Raw genomic sequence first — 17,000 nt, forward strand, 5'->3', positions numbered from 1 at the left:
CATATTTGCAATGAAATGGAATTAAGGAGAAAGGCTAATTTGTTTTACATTGATAGCTGCTTTATTTATGTATAGAAAACACCTACAGCAGAGAGAAGAATGTGTTACCATAATATAAAATGTAAATTTTATGCCATTTTGAGTGAAAACTCATGTCCTACGTCCTAGAGAAAAGAAAAATTTTGACATAAACATCTACAAAATGCTGCAAAAATGGGTTTACACTAGTGGAGTTTCCTCTAAACCTAAGAATCCTTTTCAGTAAAACACCTAGAGTCAAAGTCTAGAGTAAATGTACCATGGTCACCAAATAACACAAGGATTTTTTTCCTTTGGCAGTGCTGGGAATTAAACCCAGGGCCTTCCATTTGCAAGGCAATCACTCCTGCACTGAGCTATGTCCCCAGCCGTCCAGGTCTCCTCCGGCTTTCTCATTCAACTGCTGTCACCTTCCCCATTCTTGGAATTCACTGAGATCCTAATCCACTAACCTCTTCCCTTCTAAATTCATCAGACTTCTTCTTTTTGAGAAAATCCCAATCTTGGATCATTCTCACTCCTCACATTCTCTGTCAGAACACAACTAAAGAAAGTCACACCACATGGTAGACTGGGACCCTTTTGAGTCCACAATCCTCAAACATAACACCTATTTATGACTTAGACCTGCACTACTTCTGTGAACTTCATATTCATATACTCCTCACCTACAAATATTTTCTTGAGTGCTTACTATTTGCCATGAATTCTCTGGGCACCGGGACAGAGTGGTAAACCAACTAAATAAAAATCCTGATTTTACGAACATTTACTTTCCTATGTTCATATATGAATACATGACCAATGTAATTCCACATCATGTACAACCAGAAGAATGTGAAGTTGTACTTCATATGTCGAAGTACATTCTACTATCAAGTATAACTAGAAAAAACAAATACAAAATTATTTTTTAAATCCTGATTTTAGCCAGGCATGGTGGCCCATGCTCATGGTCAGCTACTCGCAAGGCTGAGGCAGGAAGAAAACTTAAGGCCAGGAGTTCAAGGCCAGCCTCAGCAACATAGGACAAGACAGTCTTAAACAAAAAAGAAATTTAAAAAAAAAATGCTAAATTTGAAGAAGCAGAAGGCAACTAAAAAACTGGAACTGGATATAGTTTGGCATGAGGCCCTTGGGTTCCATTTGCAGCTCAAAAAAGAAAAGAGAGAGGAAAGAAAACTGGGACATATAACTTTTGGGGAGATTAGAAATGGGGGTAAAGATAACAGAGTCAATCATTTAGATGATTTGAATTGATAAGGGCCACATGAAGAAGAACTGAAGAAGAAAGAATGGTGGGAAATGTAAAAATGATCAGATAATACAAGAGCAACTAGGAAGGGAGAAGGAGGAGAACAGTGAAGTCCTTGAAGTCCTGACAGGTATAGGAAAGAAGTTCAAGGAAGGCAAAATGCTGCCAGAAACTCAGGCTAAGACAGGTTCACTGGATTTGGGGGAGCAGACAGTCACACAGTGGAACAGACAGAAAGTAGAAAAGGCCATTAGCAAGGCATCAAAAAGGGGAAAGAACATCATCTAGAAAGCGTGAAGAAAACCCAAGAATGAAAGAATATTCTAGCAAATCATATACTAGATAAGGGACTTATATTCAGAACATATAAAGAACTCATGCAGCTAGGCATGGTGGTGCATATCTGTAATCCCAGTGGCTGGGGAAGCTAAGACAGGAGCATTGCAAGTTCAAAGCCAGCCTCAGCAATGACAAGGTGCTAAGCAACTCAGTGAGCCCCTGTCTCTACATATAATACAAAAAAGGGCTGGGGATGTGGCTCAGTGGTTGAGTGTCCCTGAGTTCAACCTCCAGTACCAAAAACAAACAAGAAGAAGAAAAGATCCTGAATGATGTAGTTTGTAGTAGCTACTTCTTGAGAAATTTAGCAACTTCTCAAGACTTTTCAGTTAGGCAGTTCAGAGACAGAAGCAGGTCTGAAGGAAGGTTTCTGGGATGAAGGAGACTTGAGTGTGTCTTCAGGCAGAGGGGAATAGACAGTAAAAAATAACTTTGAGGGTTTCGGAGCATGAGACTTTCCTACAAATAGCACACAGGGGGATAAATACCTAGTGGGTTTCTTCTGTAGTGAAAAGAGCCTTCTTCAGAATAAGTAGGCTGAAACACACTTCCCAGCTGATGTGCAAGGACTTGATTTATATCACTAAAGGAGATCTGCTTGATATTCATGAGCTTTGCACAGATCTTATGGACAGCATCATTCTCATGAACAAGAAGGGCGTCTGAAGATCGGTACAAGTGAGAAAGAGTTAAAATGGAGTTGTAGTTCTGAACAATAACCTGGGGAGGAAAAGGTCAGAAATAAGAAAAACAGGAGAGAATAGTGGTTAAGAGTATAGATTCAAAAGGTAACAAGTCTAGGTTCACATCCTGACTGTTATTTTCTAGCTGCATGACTTTGGGCAAGTTATTTAATGTCTGTATGCCTCAGTTTCCTCATTTAAAAAATGGGGATAATAATTACACTAGCCTCCTAGAGTCATAAAGATTAATGATATAATGTAATGCAAGTAAAGCACTTAGAACCGTGCCTTGTACACAGTAAGGGCTCAAAAAACATCAGCTATTAGTATCATGCCTCCTTCCTACAGAATAACTTGTCTTACTACTAGGTTGATCACAGGAAATTGGCCTGTATAGAAATTTCCTCCCAGTGGAAAGAAAGAAATTATCTGAAGGCTGGCAATGGCCCCAACATGAGGTCAAGGCCCCTGCTTTACATACTTTAGCGAGAGGAATTAACTCATAAATGGGCTTCTAAGAGAAGCAGCACAGTCATCTTTGGAATTTTGTTTATTCAGTGCTTGGGATTGAACCCAGAGCCTTGTGCATGCTAAGCACATGCTCTACCACTAAGCTATATCCCTGGTCTTCATCTTTTGAAGTTATAAAAATAAGAAAAACTCACTTGTCTAGAAATTTTTAAGCAAAGTTACATGATTGTTCATGAAAGTATCATATTGTATAATTACTCATGACTCAACGTTTCTGAAGAAACGTTTCAATTGCAAAGAACAGAAACACACATTTTTCCATTAATATGTTCTTACCTCACCAGTTCCATAAGGCCATATAATCTGGTTCATTCTCAAAGAGTTTGAGTACTGATCTTGTAAATTCTGTGTAATGAAGGCTCCTAGCCCAGATCCTGTGCCCCCAGCTATACTCATTATGATGAAAAAACCACTCAAGGAGTCACATTTCTCAACTTCCTTCTGGATTAGGTTCATTATAGATTCTTCGTTCCTAGGTCCGTGTACAGAGTAACTGCAATGGCAGAACAAACAAACACATACACCCTTCCATTTAACCAGAGATGTAATATAGAAAAAAAAGGTCTTTTCAAAGTTTTGCAAGTGAACTCTCATGAAAGGTACAGGTCCCTGATTGGCAAAATCTAAAATATACAAGTCAAACATATTTAACAGATGATTATGACTGCTAGCAGAGTGAATTCACAGGATCCTCAAAGTTCTCCTTTATAGGCCATTCATTGAGGTAGAGCTTTCAATTACCAGGTAATTCTACAAGTTTACAGTAGAACATAATATTTGATATTTATAACAGGCCTAAAGCAATGGTTCTCAAACTCTGCTGCATATTGGGCATCATGGGAGCTTTGAAAATCCCAATATTTGATCTTCACCCCAAACCAAATAAACCATAGTCTCTGAAAGTGAGCCCTAGATAGCAAGATTTTCCAAAGAACCCCATGAAATTCTAATGTGCAGCAAAGTTTGGAACTTCTGCCTTGTAGTGTTCTCTAGGACTGATATACCTGCCAAATAAGGATACTGCATTGAGAAGTTAGTTTGTAGCAGGTCAGTGAAGATGGAAAATCCTGCTGTGAGATCCTTGGTTTTATTGGAACTTGTATCTGAGGTACAGAGACAGAAAGAAAGTCTCTTCTGGGTAAAGTGAAATTCTCAATTTTAAAACAGCAATTTCAAGATTATGTGCTCCACATATCAACTGTGCTACTGTAACTACAGGGTCTATTAACTGATTATGTAGCTGTAACCAAAATGAAAATCACGAGCAATTATTCTTACCCATATGCCCAGTTGTTTCCAGAACCTTGTTTTTGACAGAAGCATGCATGCTCACCATATTTCCATTGCCCAGACCGGGCAGCCTTTGACAGGGTTTGATTGATAACTTTAGGTTCCATGTCAACAAGTACAGCCCGGGCAATTGGAACTAGAGAGGGGGAAAAAAATCAATAGAAAATAGATTTCATATGTCATATTTGGATAACTTAGAGCATAAACTTCTAGGTTACTGAGATACATCTCTTGCCTTAGGTCCAGAGGAAAAAAAATTCAGAGATTGGGGAAAGAGAGATTTGTCATATTACACAGAAACACTGCAGCAATAGGTAAATGTAGACATAAACCCAGGGGTCTGGTAAGCAGGATGAATCAGTGTGGTAGAAAATGGTTACTTCAGCTGGGTACGGTAGCACCTCCTGTAATCCCAGTTATTCAGGGGGCTGAGGCGTGATTGCAGGTTTGAGGCCAGACCAGGCACCTTAGCTAGAGCCTGTTTCAAAATAAGAATAATGAAGGGCAAGGATGTGGCTCAGTACTATAGTGCTTGCCCTGCATGTGTGAGGTGAAAGGTACCACATCCCCAGTACCACACACACACACACACACACACACACAAAGTCACTTTGGTCAGGTCTACAAACACCTGTTGAATGCTTAGAATGTGCTATGTACTGTACAGAGATGTACAGAGATGAAGACAACATCAAACCAATCCTAGAAGGACTTGTGGGAGAAATGAAACACAACAACAACTTAATCACAGTACACCATATGGCCAATGAATCCATGCCAAAGGAGCAGCATATTCAGAGGTACAAAATACCACAGGTGCAAGATGCAGCTCAAAATCATCAAAGCAAAGGATGGAGGAGGGGGCAGAAATGAAGAATGGGAATGAAAAGCAGACAGGGATCAGATCTTGGAAATTCTTGTAGGCAATGATAAACCACTGAACTTTATCTTTTAGGCAATGATAAACCACTGAACATTTTCAAGTAAGGGAGGAAAATTGGATGTCTTTTTTAATACAGCAGAATGGAAGATAGATGAGATAAATACAAAACTCCAGGCAAGGAAACCTAGGAGTGTCTTGAAACACTCTAGGTGAGGGAGGAGAAGAGCCAGAACCAAGGCAATGACAGTGGAGATGAGAAAGGCAGAACAGCTTCCAGAGATATTTGGGAGGCAAAATTAGCAGATCTTTTGTGTGTGTGAGTGTGTGTGTGTGTGTGTGTGTGTGTGTGTGTGTATACTGGGGTTTGAACTCAAGGATACTCGACTACTGAGCCACGACCCCAGCCTATTGTATTTTATTTAGAGACAAGGTCTCACTGAGTTGCTTAGCACCTCATTTTGCTTAGGCTGACTTTGAACTCAAGATCCTCCTGCCTCAACCTCCCCAGTTGCTGGGATTACCTGTGTGCACTACCACACCCAGCAAAATTAGCAGATCTTGATAAGTGCAAGTTTTAAAGGCAAGATAATGAATGTCATGTTCATTTGAAAAGATGTTGCATTTGAGGTTCATATGGGAGATGAAGCTGGAGATGTTCACTAATCAATCTACAGCTTGAAAGAGAGGCTGGGATACAGCTTTGAGAGTCAGTGGTATAAAAAGTGTAGTATTATAACTGAAATCATTCAGAGAGAACTACACATGTAGGGGAAGAGGACATTCTGAGGAAAAAAACAATTGAATAAGAAGAGTTGAGAGACTAAGAAGAAGGAATATCAAAGAGATAGTATTATAGTTAATGTTATCAAAATACAGTAGAGAAGTTAAGTGAAGAAAAGAAAACCATGCAGCAGGGCATGGTGGTGGCACAGGTCTGTCATTCCAGCTACTCAGGAGGCTGATGCAGGAAGATTACAAGGTTGAGACCAGTCTCAGCCACTTGGCAAGACCCTGTCTCAAAAATAAAATTTAAATAGGATGTAGCTCAGTAGTAGAGTGTTTACCTAGAATATGCAAGGCCCTGGATTCAATCTCCAGTTCCAAAATAAATAAACAAACAAATAAAAAATTTTAAAAATGGAAGAAATAAAAGTAAAATGGTAATGAGGAAGTCATTGGAAACTCTTCTTTCAGCAGCTTCAGTGTGTTGTGGTGCAGAAGCAGGATTACAGTTGGTTAAGCATGGTTCTCTTTTGGAAATCTTGGTTGGAAATGCTAAGACATAAGAAGGAAGAAGAAAGCTACAGTCAAGAGATAAGTTTTGTTTGTTTGGTTTCATTTTTTATTTTTTTGTGGTGTTAGGGACCAAACTCAAGGCCTCGCATATGCTAGGTAAGCAATCTACCTCTGAGCTACATCCCCAACCCATTTGGTTGATTTCGGATTCATAAAATCTAAGCACAGATGCCCTGGAGAGACAAAGGTTGCTAATATAGAACTAAAGGGCCAAAAGCAAAGTCATTCCCTAGTGAAATTGGAAGGGATGGGGTTCTGACATATGTGGAGGACCGGCCTTGAAGCAATTTAAATCAGAGTCAAGGAAAAGATTGTGTACCACACATACCTCCATTTTCTTCCTCCCTGAAGAATCTTTCTTTGCAAGATGCTTGATATGCCTCATTTTCTTTTTTAGAGCAGAGTCCTTGGGAACTGTGTGAGTCACTAAATAAAGTATCAAACACTTCAAAACCAATCTGATTGCCACACTGACCAAGCTGCACTGTTACTATTGACATGCTGAGCCACAAATTAGTCCTGTCCCTTCAAAAAAAAGTGAGCAACCTGTAACAGAAAAAATACAGAACCAGCACATTATTAAGAACAAGTGAGATATCATATGCATTAACTATAAATCAATAAAAAGTAATTTTAAATATGCCACCTATGTATATGGTATTATATATTAAATGAAATCGCTATGTTGTCTAAGGTGCCAATCCTTTAGGAAGTTCTTCTCCTACTTTATATAGTTTTATGATTTGAGATTTTCTGTTCCCAAATGCATTCACACACAGCTCAATAGTTTCCAAAATCTGATTTGTACTCACTATTTTCCTAAATATGCGCTTAAATATGCGTTTAAAACAAAACAAACCAAATAGCAAAAAACACTTCACACCACATGGACACCACAAGTTAGCTCAACAATTGTACATTCAATTAACATTAATCTTCTCTTCGGTAAAATTAAAACTTAATCTCTTTCCACTAACCACCCTATAACTGGTAACTATAATTAACACTTTTAAAAAGGCCTTTGTGTTTACTTCAGGTTATACAGCAAAAATGGAACTTGGATAAAGATCATATGAAACAGTAAAGACCATTTTCCCGGCAGTACTAGAGTTGAACACAGGGGCTCTCTACCACTGAGTTACATCCCCATCCCTTTTTATTTTTTGGGATAGGATCTCGCTAAATTACCAAAGGTTGGCCTTTGGCCTTGAATTTGCGATCCTTCTGCCTCAGCCTTCCGAGTCGTTGGGATTATAGGGGTGCACCACCGTGCCCAGTTAGAACTTCATTATTTTTAATGAAGACTATTTTTGATAAAGAGTCACATCAGGCCCATGCAACGCTGGAAATGGGCGGGGAAAAGGGGTTTTGAGCCAATTATGTACCCATAATTTCAAATCTGTAGAGTAGGTATTATTATCCTCATTTTACCGATAAGAAAAACTGGTGCTCTGAAATGTTGTCTGACTTTCTCAAAGCCACCAAACTAGTAAATAGCAATGCCAAAACTCTTTCCCCACCGTTCTCAGGAGCTCCGGGTTAACGCCACTCACTCACTGACAGTCCTATACCCCGCCGCGGTTTCTGTCCGGTTCAAACTTCAGAGGACCAACCCTCTCACTATGCGCATGCTCACTTTCAGAACTAAAAATCTACAGAGAACGAAAGCGTATTTTTCTTGAAGAAAGAGTTTTGCTGTATTCTCTCCGTCGTTTCTATTCAGAAAGGTTAATTACGCATGTTCGATTTCAACTTATCAACTTCAGATATGGTACGCATGCTCACTGTCCATCAAACGCTTCGGCTGACAATGCGCATGCTTTAGTCTCCCGGCGAGGCTTCGGTTGGTGTTTTGCGCATGTTTCTGCCAGTACCTGGACCCTGGAGATAGTTCTACGCATGTTCACTGCCCACAGTTTGACTTCACGGATCTCTGTGCGCATGCTCCGGCGCTGAACTTGAAGAGCCAGTCTAGGGCCTAGGCGCAGACGCACTGAGCCTAAGCAGCCGGTGATGGCGGCAGCGGCGGCTGTGGCTGCGGCGGGTCCGGGCCCATGAGGCGACGACGGAGGCGGGACGGCTTTTACCCAGCGCCTGACTTCCGAGACAGGGAAGCTGAGGACATGGCAGGAGTGTTTGACATAGACCTGGACCAGCCAGAGGACGCAGGCTCTGAGGATGAGCTGGAGGAGGGGGTGAGGCCCGGGGTCCCGGGGGGCCCGAGGTGACAGGGCCGGGGCGGCGGCGCGGGCCCAGGAAGCCTGGCGTGTCCGAGAGCACGGAGACCCTGGGGGGCGCGAGTAGTCTCCTGGACGAGCTGAGGTGCCGCGCGGCCGCGCAAGGGACCTGGCGGGGAGGACCTGGCCCTAGGTATGAGGCCTCTGCGGAGCTCGCAGGTGCAGGTTGCGCCCTTATCCCTAGATCAGCGCAGCCCCCAGCAATCTGTCTGTAGAGAGGTGGAGAAAGGGCGCGTGGTCAATTTCTGGAGCTGTTGAACTTGAGTGTGGCGGGGCACGGGTGGTGTGAGCGTGTGTTTGGGGGATGGGGGGGCTAAGTGTCCCGTAAGTGCAGGTGAAGCGCGGAAGGGTTTCCCTCGGAGCGTAAGATTTCAAGTATTAAATCTTCAGACCTCCCACAACCACTTCTCTTCTCGGCCTGTCGCTTCTCTCCTAGGAAGCGCTCAGCTGTTAGAAGTGACAGCTGAAAACTTCTGTCGGGAGTAGCACTGCCGCTGCTGTTACAGCCACCAGGAGTTTTATTTCGGGAGCAAGGGGGCTCTGCTGCATCTTCCAGGGTTTGTTTGTTTGCCTTTTTTTTTTTTTAAACCCCCTTCCGTGTGACTTTTTTTTTTTTTTTAAAGTATCTATAACGACACACGGCATTTGTAACTTAATTTCCTCCAAGTTGAAGATGTCTGTATTTTTTTCAGAATAATTTATGTAATTTTGGGGTGGGAAAAAAACCAGTGTTGACAGCTGTGATTTAGTTTGCCAAAAATAAATTGCTTGAACTGAGACTTGTGAATAGGGTGTGAGGGCTTTCCTTGCTGTAATTTAGGGTGCTAAATTTAGAGTTGTTTTTCCTAATGCACAACTCTATTTTACTTTGCTGTATTAGTAGTTTGTTATTCTTTATGAAACATGTTTTTCTAAGATAAGCCTATGGGAAAATCACAAATTACACCTGCACTGCAAAAATGATTTAGTTTGTCACTGCTTCTGGACAAATGGTCCTAAATTCCACTGTCTATATGTGATTTATGACTGCTGTCAGATGTTTGCTGTAACTGCATAAAGGGGCTTCCCTTCTCTTTTCTCACCCCCAATTTTCCTCCTCTGGCAAGTAAATTGTATCCTACTGCTGACCACAGATTGAGATGCTATATGTAAAGAACTTTGAATACTTCATGAAACTAAGTGGGCTAACATAATACTGTTCTTTTCATAATCAAATGAGTTTCAGTCGAAGTCACACAGTTTAGAAGGTGGGTATTGAGATGTATTTTTTTTGAAACTGATATATTTTTGTGTGGAATTCTAGTTAGCCTCTTAATTGGACATAGTGAACAATAAATACAGTTTGAAACAAAATGCAAGATTAATTTCATTATGTTTAACATACTCTGGTTTGTTGCATTGGTTCCATATGGCAGTGGCTTTGGAGTAGGGCAGGGGAGAAAACTAGATAGAAAGGATGTGTTATATCTTTGTTAGTTGAATCGATGGAATTTCCAGACTACAGGTTTATCCACCTTTGAAAGTACAATATTTTTTTATTAAGATTCCCCTTAGGAACTGGGACTTTTCATGTTCTTGATATTTTTCAGGAACAGTAGGTGTTCCAGGTTAGCCTTACTCCTGGACTTTTGTTTTTCTGGGTATAGCAAGTAGGATCCTGTGGTGGAGGGGACTAGAAAAAATGGAAAAGCCCAAGAAATGTGGGCATTACCTTAGGAAGAGGAGCTTTTGAAAAAGAGTAGAGGTAATTAAGAGCAGAGGATTTTGAGGAAGAGCCTTCAGTAAAATATCTTACTTAGCGTTGCTTTTGGAGTTGAAAAAAAATTTTTTTTCTTTCTTTTTTTTTTTGTTTGAGACAGGGCTCACTGAGTTGCTTAGTACCTTGGTAAATTGTCAAGGCTGTCTCGAACTTGCAGTCCTCCTACCTCAGTTTCCCAAGTTGCTGGGATTATTGGCATGTGCCTCCACCCTTGGCTAGAGTTTGTTGTGCTTAAGAGGTTCCTCAAGATGGACAAGGGAAAAGAGTTAGAGTGAGACTGGGTTGGTAACCCAAAGAGATTCAGTGGCATACAGGGTACTCTGAAATTTAAAATAAAAGTTCTTTTTTTAAAATCTGAAATATGGGCAGAATTTAGATTCTTAAAAAATCTTCTAATGTTTTCTATTGTGAATTTTAATACTTTTTGTTTATTATGGAAACCTTTTAACCTCGGTATCAGAGTAGACTCACTTCTTCATTTTATAGTAAGGAAACGGAGGCATAAACTAGAAAGATGATTGCCTCCAATCACACTGTGATGTCTTCTCACTTCATTCAGCACATTTAGTTGCACAGATTTTTTATTGCATTTACTAGTTTAGTTATATTTTACCTCTTCTCGATGTGTCAAAAGTGAATTCAAATCCCTTTGGCCATACTCACTGGCAATGTGACCTTGAGTAAGTTGCTTAATCTTTGACACTTTTCTCTTCTGTAAAGTGAGAGTTACATGAAAGAAAAGTGTGTTAAGTATTCTCAAAATATCCTGGTATATTAAGAAGTTAGCTAATTCATGGCAGTATAGTTTGTCAGTACTACTCATTGCCAAGGAACCAATTATTCAAGTTTACTTTCATCTATACCTAGAAACTTAATAATAAATGCAGCTGTAATATTTTTAGACCTGAAGCATCATGGGTTTTTTGTTGTTGTTACTGTTTTTAATCATTGATCCTATATGCCTTTTTAGTTATGTTCCACTGAGTGAATCTGTATTAGTAAGTATAAGTTTTTACATAACTTAATTTTTCAGAGAGTAAATGATGAAGAGATTAAATTGATATATTTATGGATAAAGGAGAAGAATGTCTGTCATCTAATTAAACAACAAAACAAACCCTGATTGAACACTTAAGGGGAATATAGTAGTGTGTGAAAATCAATGGGGGCTGGGGTTGTGGCTCAGCGGTAGAGCATTTGCCTAGCATATGTGAGGCATAGGGTTGGATCCTCAGTACCACATTAAAAAATAATAATAATAAACATATAAATAAAACCAATGGGTAAGAGTTCTGATGGGGGATTCTTTTTTGAGTTGAAACTAAGTGAAAGTTTTCCTCCAAAGAATTTCATTAGATTGTGAAAATATCTTATGCTGCTCTGCTTTCTGTATCATCTTAAAAAGAATAGTAGAAAACTGTAATTAATTTTTTTTTGTACTGGGTCATATTACCACTGAGCTACACCCCCAGTCCTTTAATTTTTTTTTTTTTTTTTTTTTAAACAGCGCTGGGGATTTGAACCCAGGGTCTTGTGCTTGCAAGGCAAGCACTCTACCAACCGAGCCATATCCCCAGCCCTTTTTTTAATTTTTATTTTGAGACAGGGTTTGACTAAGTTGCCTAGGCTGGCCTCCAACTTGGGATCTTCCTGTCTCAGCCTCCCGAGTATTACAGGATGTTCCACTCTACTTTGTTTATTTATTTTTTGGTACCAGGGATAGAGCCCAGGACACTTAACCATTGAGCTACATCCCCAGTCCTATTTTATATTTTATTTAGAGGCAGGGTCTTGGTAAGTTGCTTAGGGCCTTGCTAAGTTGCTGAGGCTGGCTTTGAACTTGCCACTGGAATTGTAGGTGTGTGCCAACACACCCGGCTCTTTCTGTTGTTGTTGTTTTGTTTTGGCCAATACTGGAGATTGAACCCAGGGCCTTGTGGAAGCTCTCTACTACTGAGCTATACACCTTGTACTGTATGCAGTTATAAAATCCTTTTTACTCTACTAGTTGAAATTTTAAAATAATCATAGAGGCCAGACACAGTCATGCACATTTGTAATCCCAGCATCTTGGAAGGCTGAGGCAGGAGGATTGTGATTTCAAAGCCAAACTCAGTGATGGTGAGGCACTAAGCAACTCAGACCCTGTCTCTAAATAAAATATAAAATAGGACTGGGGATGTGGCCTTGTGGTCAAGTGCCCCTGAGTTCAATCCCCCAGATTGCCCCCAAATTAAAAAAAAAAAAGAAATAATCATAAAACACTTACTATACAAGTTTCAGAGTTCATATTTTTATTAAGCAGAATGTTTAATATTTTTGAAAAACTAAGTATTACATAGATAGTATATACTCAAATATTCGTGATTTTGAAAAATTATAGAAGAAAAAACCTCATCAGCAATTGTCTTGTCTTGTGATATGTAATTAACATAAAGCAGCAACTATTTTTAGATAGCCTGAGATTTTGGGCAAGGTTTATTCCTTTCTCCCAGTTCCTCTGAATTACTGAATTTCATAAGGAAGTATATGTGGACATTCAGACAAGTGGATAATTAATTTCTTAAAAACCTTTTATAGGGTGCGTGTGCATGCATGTGTGCACTGGAATCAAACCCCTAGTTTGGCCCATGCTAGGCCAAGTGCGTTACCACTGAACTATACCCCAATCATGGATAATCGATTTAACAAATATCTGGTTTAAGGGTGATTTATTTAAATTTTTATAAAATGTACTCTTTCATTAGGTATAAGCATATTAATTTGAATTTGTATACATTTTTTATTTAAAACTTTGCAAATACTCATTCTGTGGGCTAGTTTGAAACAGTGTATCTTGTATAGTACCTTAGGTGATCAGGTTTCTGTTTTGTCAGTCATAGTGGCACACAGAAAAAGTATTGAATGAATCATAAAACTTAAGAGAGCAGAAAAAATTCTTGATGAAGTTTCCTGTGAAAGAATGTTTTCAGTATGTATTATAAAATGTTGGCTTCATTCTTCTGGTGTGAGACCTTTCTAAAGGTAACAGTGAGTTGCAAAAAAAATTGTACCTTTTATGTGTCTGCCCTAGAAGGTAACGGTTGGAGGTTATAAGCACAGAAGCAGGTGGTGTTACAGGCCTGACCAGGTCCGGAAATGAAACATAGCCACAGGGCATATCTTGTGAGGTGGCTTCAAAGTTATGGTTCAATGTTAACTACTCTGTGGTCTTTAATTTAGAATTAAGTAAAATGGACATTAAAGAAAAAGCAATTATGTAATACCACTTTTATCACATCTGGGAGAAGTTAGTCTTTTGTCTTTAATGTAAAACCATCATAGGTGATTATATGGAGCAACAGAGACCAAAGAAACTAACCATAACCATCCCCACCACCCTTGTGAAATTTTTATACAGTTGAAACTTCTGAGAATTATTTTTCCCCTTTGATAGTGCCCTATCCATTTGCATCACTCCAATCATGAAACATACATACATCCTGGTTTTACACTTCATCCTGACTTGCTCACACATGAGCAAATTATGACTAAAATGGTAAATTTATACCATGAACAAATGATGACTAAATTTTGTGTTTTTAGGCTTTTGAACGCCTATTCTTTAAGACTTCTACCAGTTTTCATTGTGTATCTTGGCTGTATACTGATACCTTTAAGAAAGATATGTTAGCCTAATTGTCTTTGAAATTGTTCTAAAATTTTAACTTGAAGACTTCTGATTTTTTAGAGCCCTTTCTAAAGTGATACTCTTTGGTGTAAAATGAAAGTGTTCATAATTAGACTATTCAGTAATTCTTATTTTAAAGCTATATTTTATACCAACAACTGAATTCCTACTAATTTTTAAATTATGATTATGATTATTATTCTGAGAGGATTGAACCCAGAGGTGCTGTACTACTGAACAACACCCCCAGACCCCTTTCCATTTAAAATTTTTTAAATTTTGAGCCAGGAGCAGTAGCGCATGCCTGTAATCCCAATGGCTCCGGAGACTGAGGCAGGAGGATCCTGGGTTCAAGGCCATCGTCAGCAATTTAGTGAGATCCTGTCTCCAAATAAAAAATAAAAAGGACTGGGGATGTAACTCAGTGGTAAATTGCACCTGGATTAAATCCCCAGTACCCCTAACCCCAGTTTTGTTGTTGTTGTTGTTTTCTTTGAGACAGGGTCTTGCTAGATTGCCAAGGCTAACCTCGAACTTGTGATCCTCCTGCCTCAGCCTCTGGAGTCACTGGAATGATAGGCTTGGGCCACTGTGCCTACCTTTTTTCACTTTTTAGCTTTTTTCACTTTTTTTTGTGTTGTTGTTGTTGTTGTTGTTATTGTTTGGTACTGGGGATTGAACTCCCCACCCCCTTGTTTTTGACAGGGTCTTGCTGAGTTGCTTAGGGCCTTGCCAAGTTGCTGAGGCTGGAATTTGTAATCCTCCTACCTCAGCCTCCCAAATTGCTGGAATTACAGGGATGTGCTACCACATCCAGCTTAAATTTTCAAATTGAGAAATGTTAGTCCTCCAACATTGTTCTTTTTCAAGATTGTATTGGCTTTTCTGGGACCCCTGCATTATTTTTTTATGTATGTGTGTGTGTGTGTGTGTGTGTGTGTGTGTGTGTGTGTGTGTATTATATAATTATTTAATACATATTTTATTTTTAGTTGTCGATTGACCTTTATTTATTTTTTATTTATATGCGGTGCTGAGAATTGAACCTAGTGCCCCGCACATGCTAGGCAAGTGCTCTGCAACTGAGCTACAACTCCAGCCCTGTCCTTTTCATTTCTATATGAATTTTAGGATCAACTTGTCAACTTCCTCAAGAACAGAACTTCAGATTTTGATAGAATTCAGTCAATTCTGTAGACCATTTTGGTTAGTATTGTGATCTTAACAATGTTAAGTCTTCTGATCTATAAACAGGGAATCTACACAGGAATATTTAAATCTTTAAAAATTTTTTTTCATTGATGTTTTATAGTTTTGTTCTTTTTGATACTGGGGAGTGAACACAGGGACACTTTATCACTAAGCTACATCTCTTTGCCTTTTTATTTTTTATTTTGAGAGTCTGGCCTCAAACTTTCAATCCCTGTGACTTAACTTCCCAAGTTGCTAGGGTAAATAAAGTTGTGTGCCACTGTGCCCAGCTGTATTATGGTTTTTACTATTCTAGCCTTGCCACTTGTGTTACTTTTTTTTTCTAAGCTCTTCTTGTTTGAGGGGTGGGAATACTGAGCATTGAACCCAGGTGTGACTATCACTGATCTACACCCCCAACCCTATTTATTTATTTATTGATTGATACAGAGTGTTGCTAAATTGCCAAGGCTGGCCTGGAACTTGTGATCCTCCTGCCTCATTCTTCCAAGTAACTGAAATTGCAGGTGTCTATCACCACACCTGGCTTCTAAGCTGTTCTTATTGATGCTATTCTGAATGAAGTTATCCTAATTTCATTTTGGGGTTGTTCATTGCTAGAGAGTAAAGGTTAATTAAATTTTCTACTCCTTTACTCTATAGTCAGAATAAATATTTAGCCAGCATGAATTCTAAATATTTGAGTATGTTGTTTAATTATTTTGTCCTGATTAGCTCCGTTGTACATTACATATCTTAGACTAGTTGTGATTATCTTAGACTTAGTTTAGAGCATTATGTTAGGCTTCCTAACAGAAGTATAGCAGAATAGCACTTTGTGTAAATCATTTGATATAATAACCAGAATGTCGTGCCTTTGGTTTCATAATACACACAAATATATTTTTAATAGATACATGTTAATTTTGAAGGAAATGTCAGTTGATTTTGTTTTGAGATAATGAATGAGTGGCCTCTGTAGTCTAGTTGTCATGTGAAATTAAAAGCAAAAATTATGGAGGGAAAGGAAGAAATTAAAAGTGAAGAAAAAATTAAAAGTTAAGCCCCCATAGTATTGTGTCCTTTTTTTTGTTTTCCACCATATTTTCTGATTATTAAAGTATAGAGAATTTTTTAGATGGTTTATTTAATTCATTCTTTCTCAGTTGTAAGACAAAACGTTAAATTTTTAAATTTTATGTGTATGTGATTATTTATTTCTAAAAATTTAACATATTTTTCAGGGTCAGTTAAATGAAAGCATGGACCATGGGGGAGTTGGACCATATGAACTGTAAGTTTATATGAAAAGATTTTCATTGTGCTCTCTTTCTTTCAAGTAGGTTATACTATTTCTAGTTCATAGCCATCAAGTGATTCCAGTAACTTGTTCTTAAGTATCCAGTTATGTTTATAGACTTGGTTTATTAAGTTTAGTACCAAAATCTGATCAATATAATAACATAGCCAGAGTTTTAATATTATGTATAGATTTTGAGAAAAAGCTATTCATTCAAATTCATAGTGTATGGAATGAATCTAAATTGTATTTCTAACCTTTTTTATGAAAAAATTGTAAAAAAAAATCAAATGTGTCTAGTTTTGCTTTAATACATCATTAAAACAGATCCATGCAATCTTAAGTAATTTTTTTTAATGTTTTTGTTTTATTTGGACACAATACCTTTATTTTATTTTTATGTGGTGCTGAGTATCGAAGCCAGGGCCTCAGGCATGCTAGGCAAGCACTCTTCCACTGAGCCACAACTCTAGCCCCTTAAGTCATTTTAAACAAACTGTATTGAGGAAGTACAGTGATTAATCTGC

At 38.7% G+C, this 17,000-nt stretch overlaps 2 protein-coding genes across 10 annotated transcripts in view; one reads left to right on the top strand and one right to left on the bottom strand.

The window, feature by feature from the left end:
* Positions 1 to 8,118, bottom strand: part of TUBD1 (tubulin delta 1) — a 32,078-nt gene extending 23,960 nt beyond the window's left edge. Inside the window, exons 1-6 of one of the 4 annotated variants that reach the window (XM_079131440.1) lie at positions 7,837 to 8,117; positions 7,505 to 7,658; positions 6,645 to 6,862; positions 4,126 to 4,273; positions 3,124 to 3,340; positions 2,122 to 2,353 (exon numbers count right to left, since the gene is read on the bottom strand). In XM_079131440.1, the coding sequence (XP_078987566.1) occupies positions 2,122 to 2,353; positions 3,124 to 3,340; positions 4,126 to 4,273; positions 6,645 to 6,816 (769 nt within the window). In that variant the 5' untranslated portion in view covers positions 6,817 to 6,862; positions 7,505 to 7,658; positions 7,837 to 8,117. Of the gene's footprint in view, positions 1 to 2,121; positions 2,354 to 3,123; positions 3,341 to 4,125; positions 4,274 to 6,644; positions 6,863 to 7,504; positions 7,659 to 7,836 lie in introns of those variants that run through there. The other 3 variants (XM_079131441.1, XM_079131439.1, XM_079131442.1) reach the window with 3 other exon arrangements.
* A 170-nt stretch (positions 8,119 to 8,288) lies between these two features.
* The window catches only part of RPS6KB1 (ribosomal protein S6 kinase B1), a 52,162-nt gene continuing 43,450 nt past the window's right edge, over positions 8,289 to 17,000 (top strand). For 2 of the 6 annotated variants that reach the window (XM_079131426.1, XM_079131421.1), the window contains exons 1-2: positions 8,291 to 8,511; positions 16,418 to 16,467. In XM_079131426.1, coding sequence (XP_078987552.1) covers positions 8,371 to 8,511; positions 16,418 to 16,467 — 191 coding nt within the window. In that variant the 5' untranslated portion in view covers positions 8,291 to 8,370. Of the gene's footprint in view, positions 8,512 to 9,014; positions 9,111 to 15,113; positions 15,189 to 16,417; positions 16,468 to 17,000 lie in introns of those variants that run through there. The other 4 variants (XM_079131422.1, XM_079131425.1, XM_079131424.1 and 1 more) reach the window with 4 other exon arrangements.

Source organism: Sciurus vulgaris (assembly GCF_902686455.1).
Source record: "Sciurus vulgaris genome assembly, chromosome: 3".
NCBI classification, from domain to species: domain Eukaryota; kingdom Metazoa; phylum Chordata; class Mammalia; order Rodentia; family Sciuridae; genus Sciurus; species Sciurus vulgaris.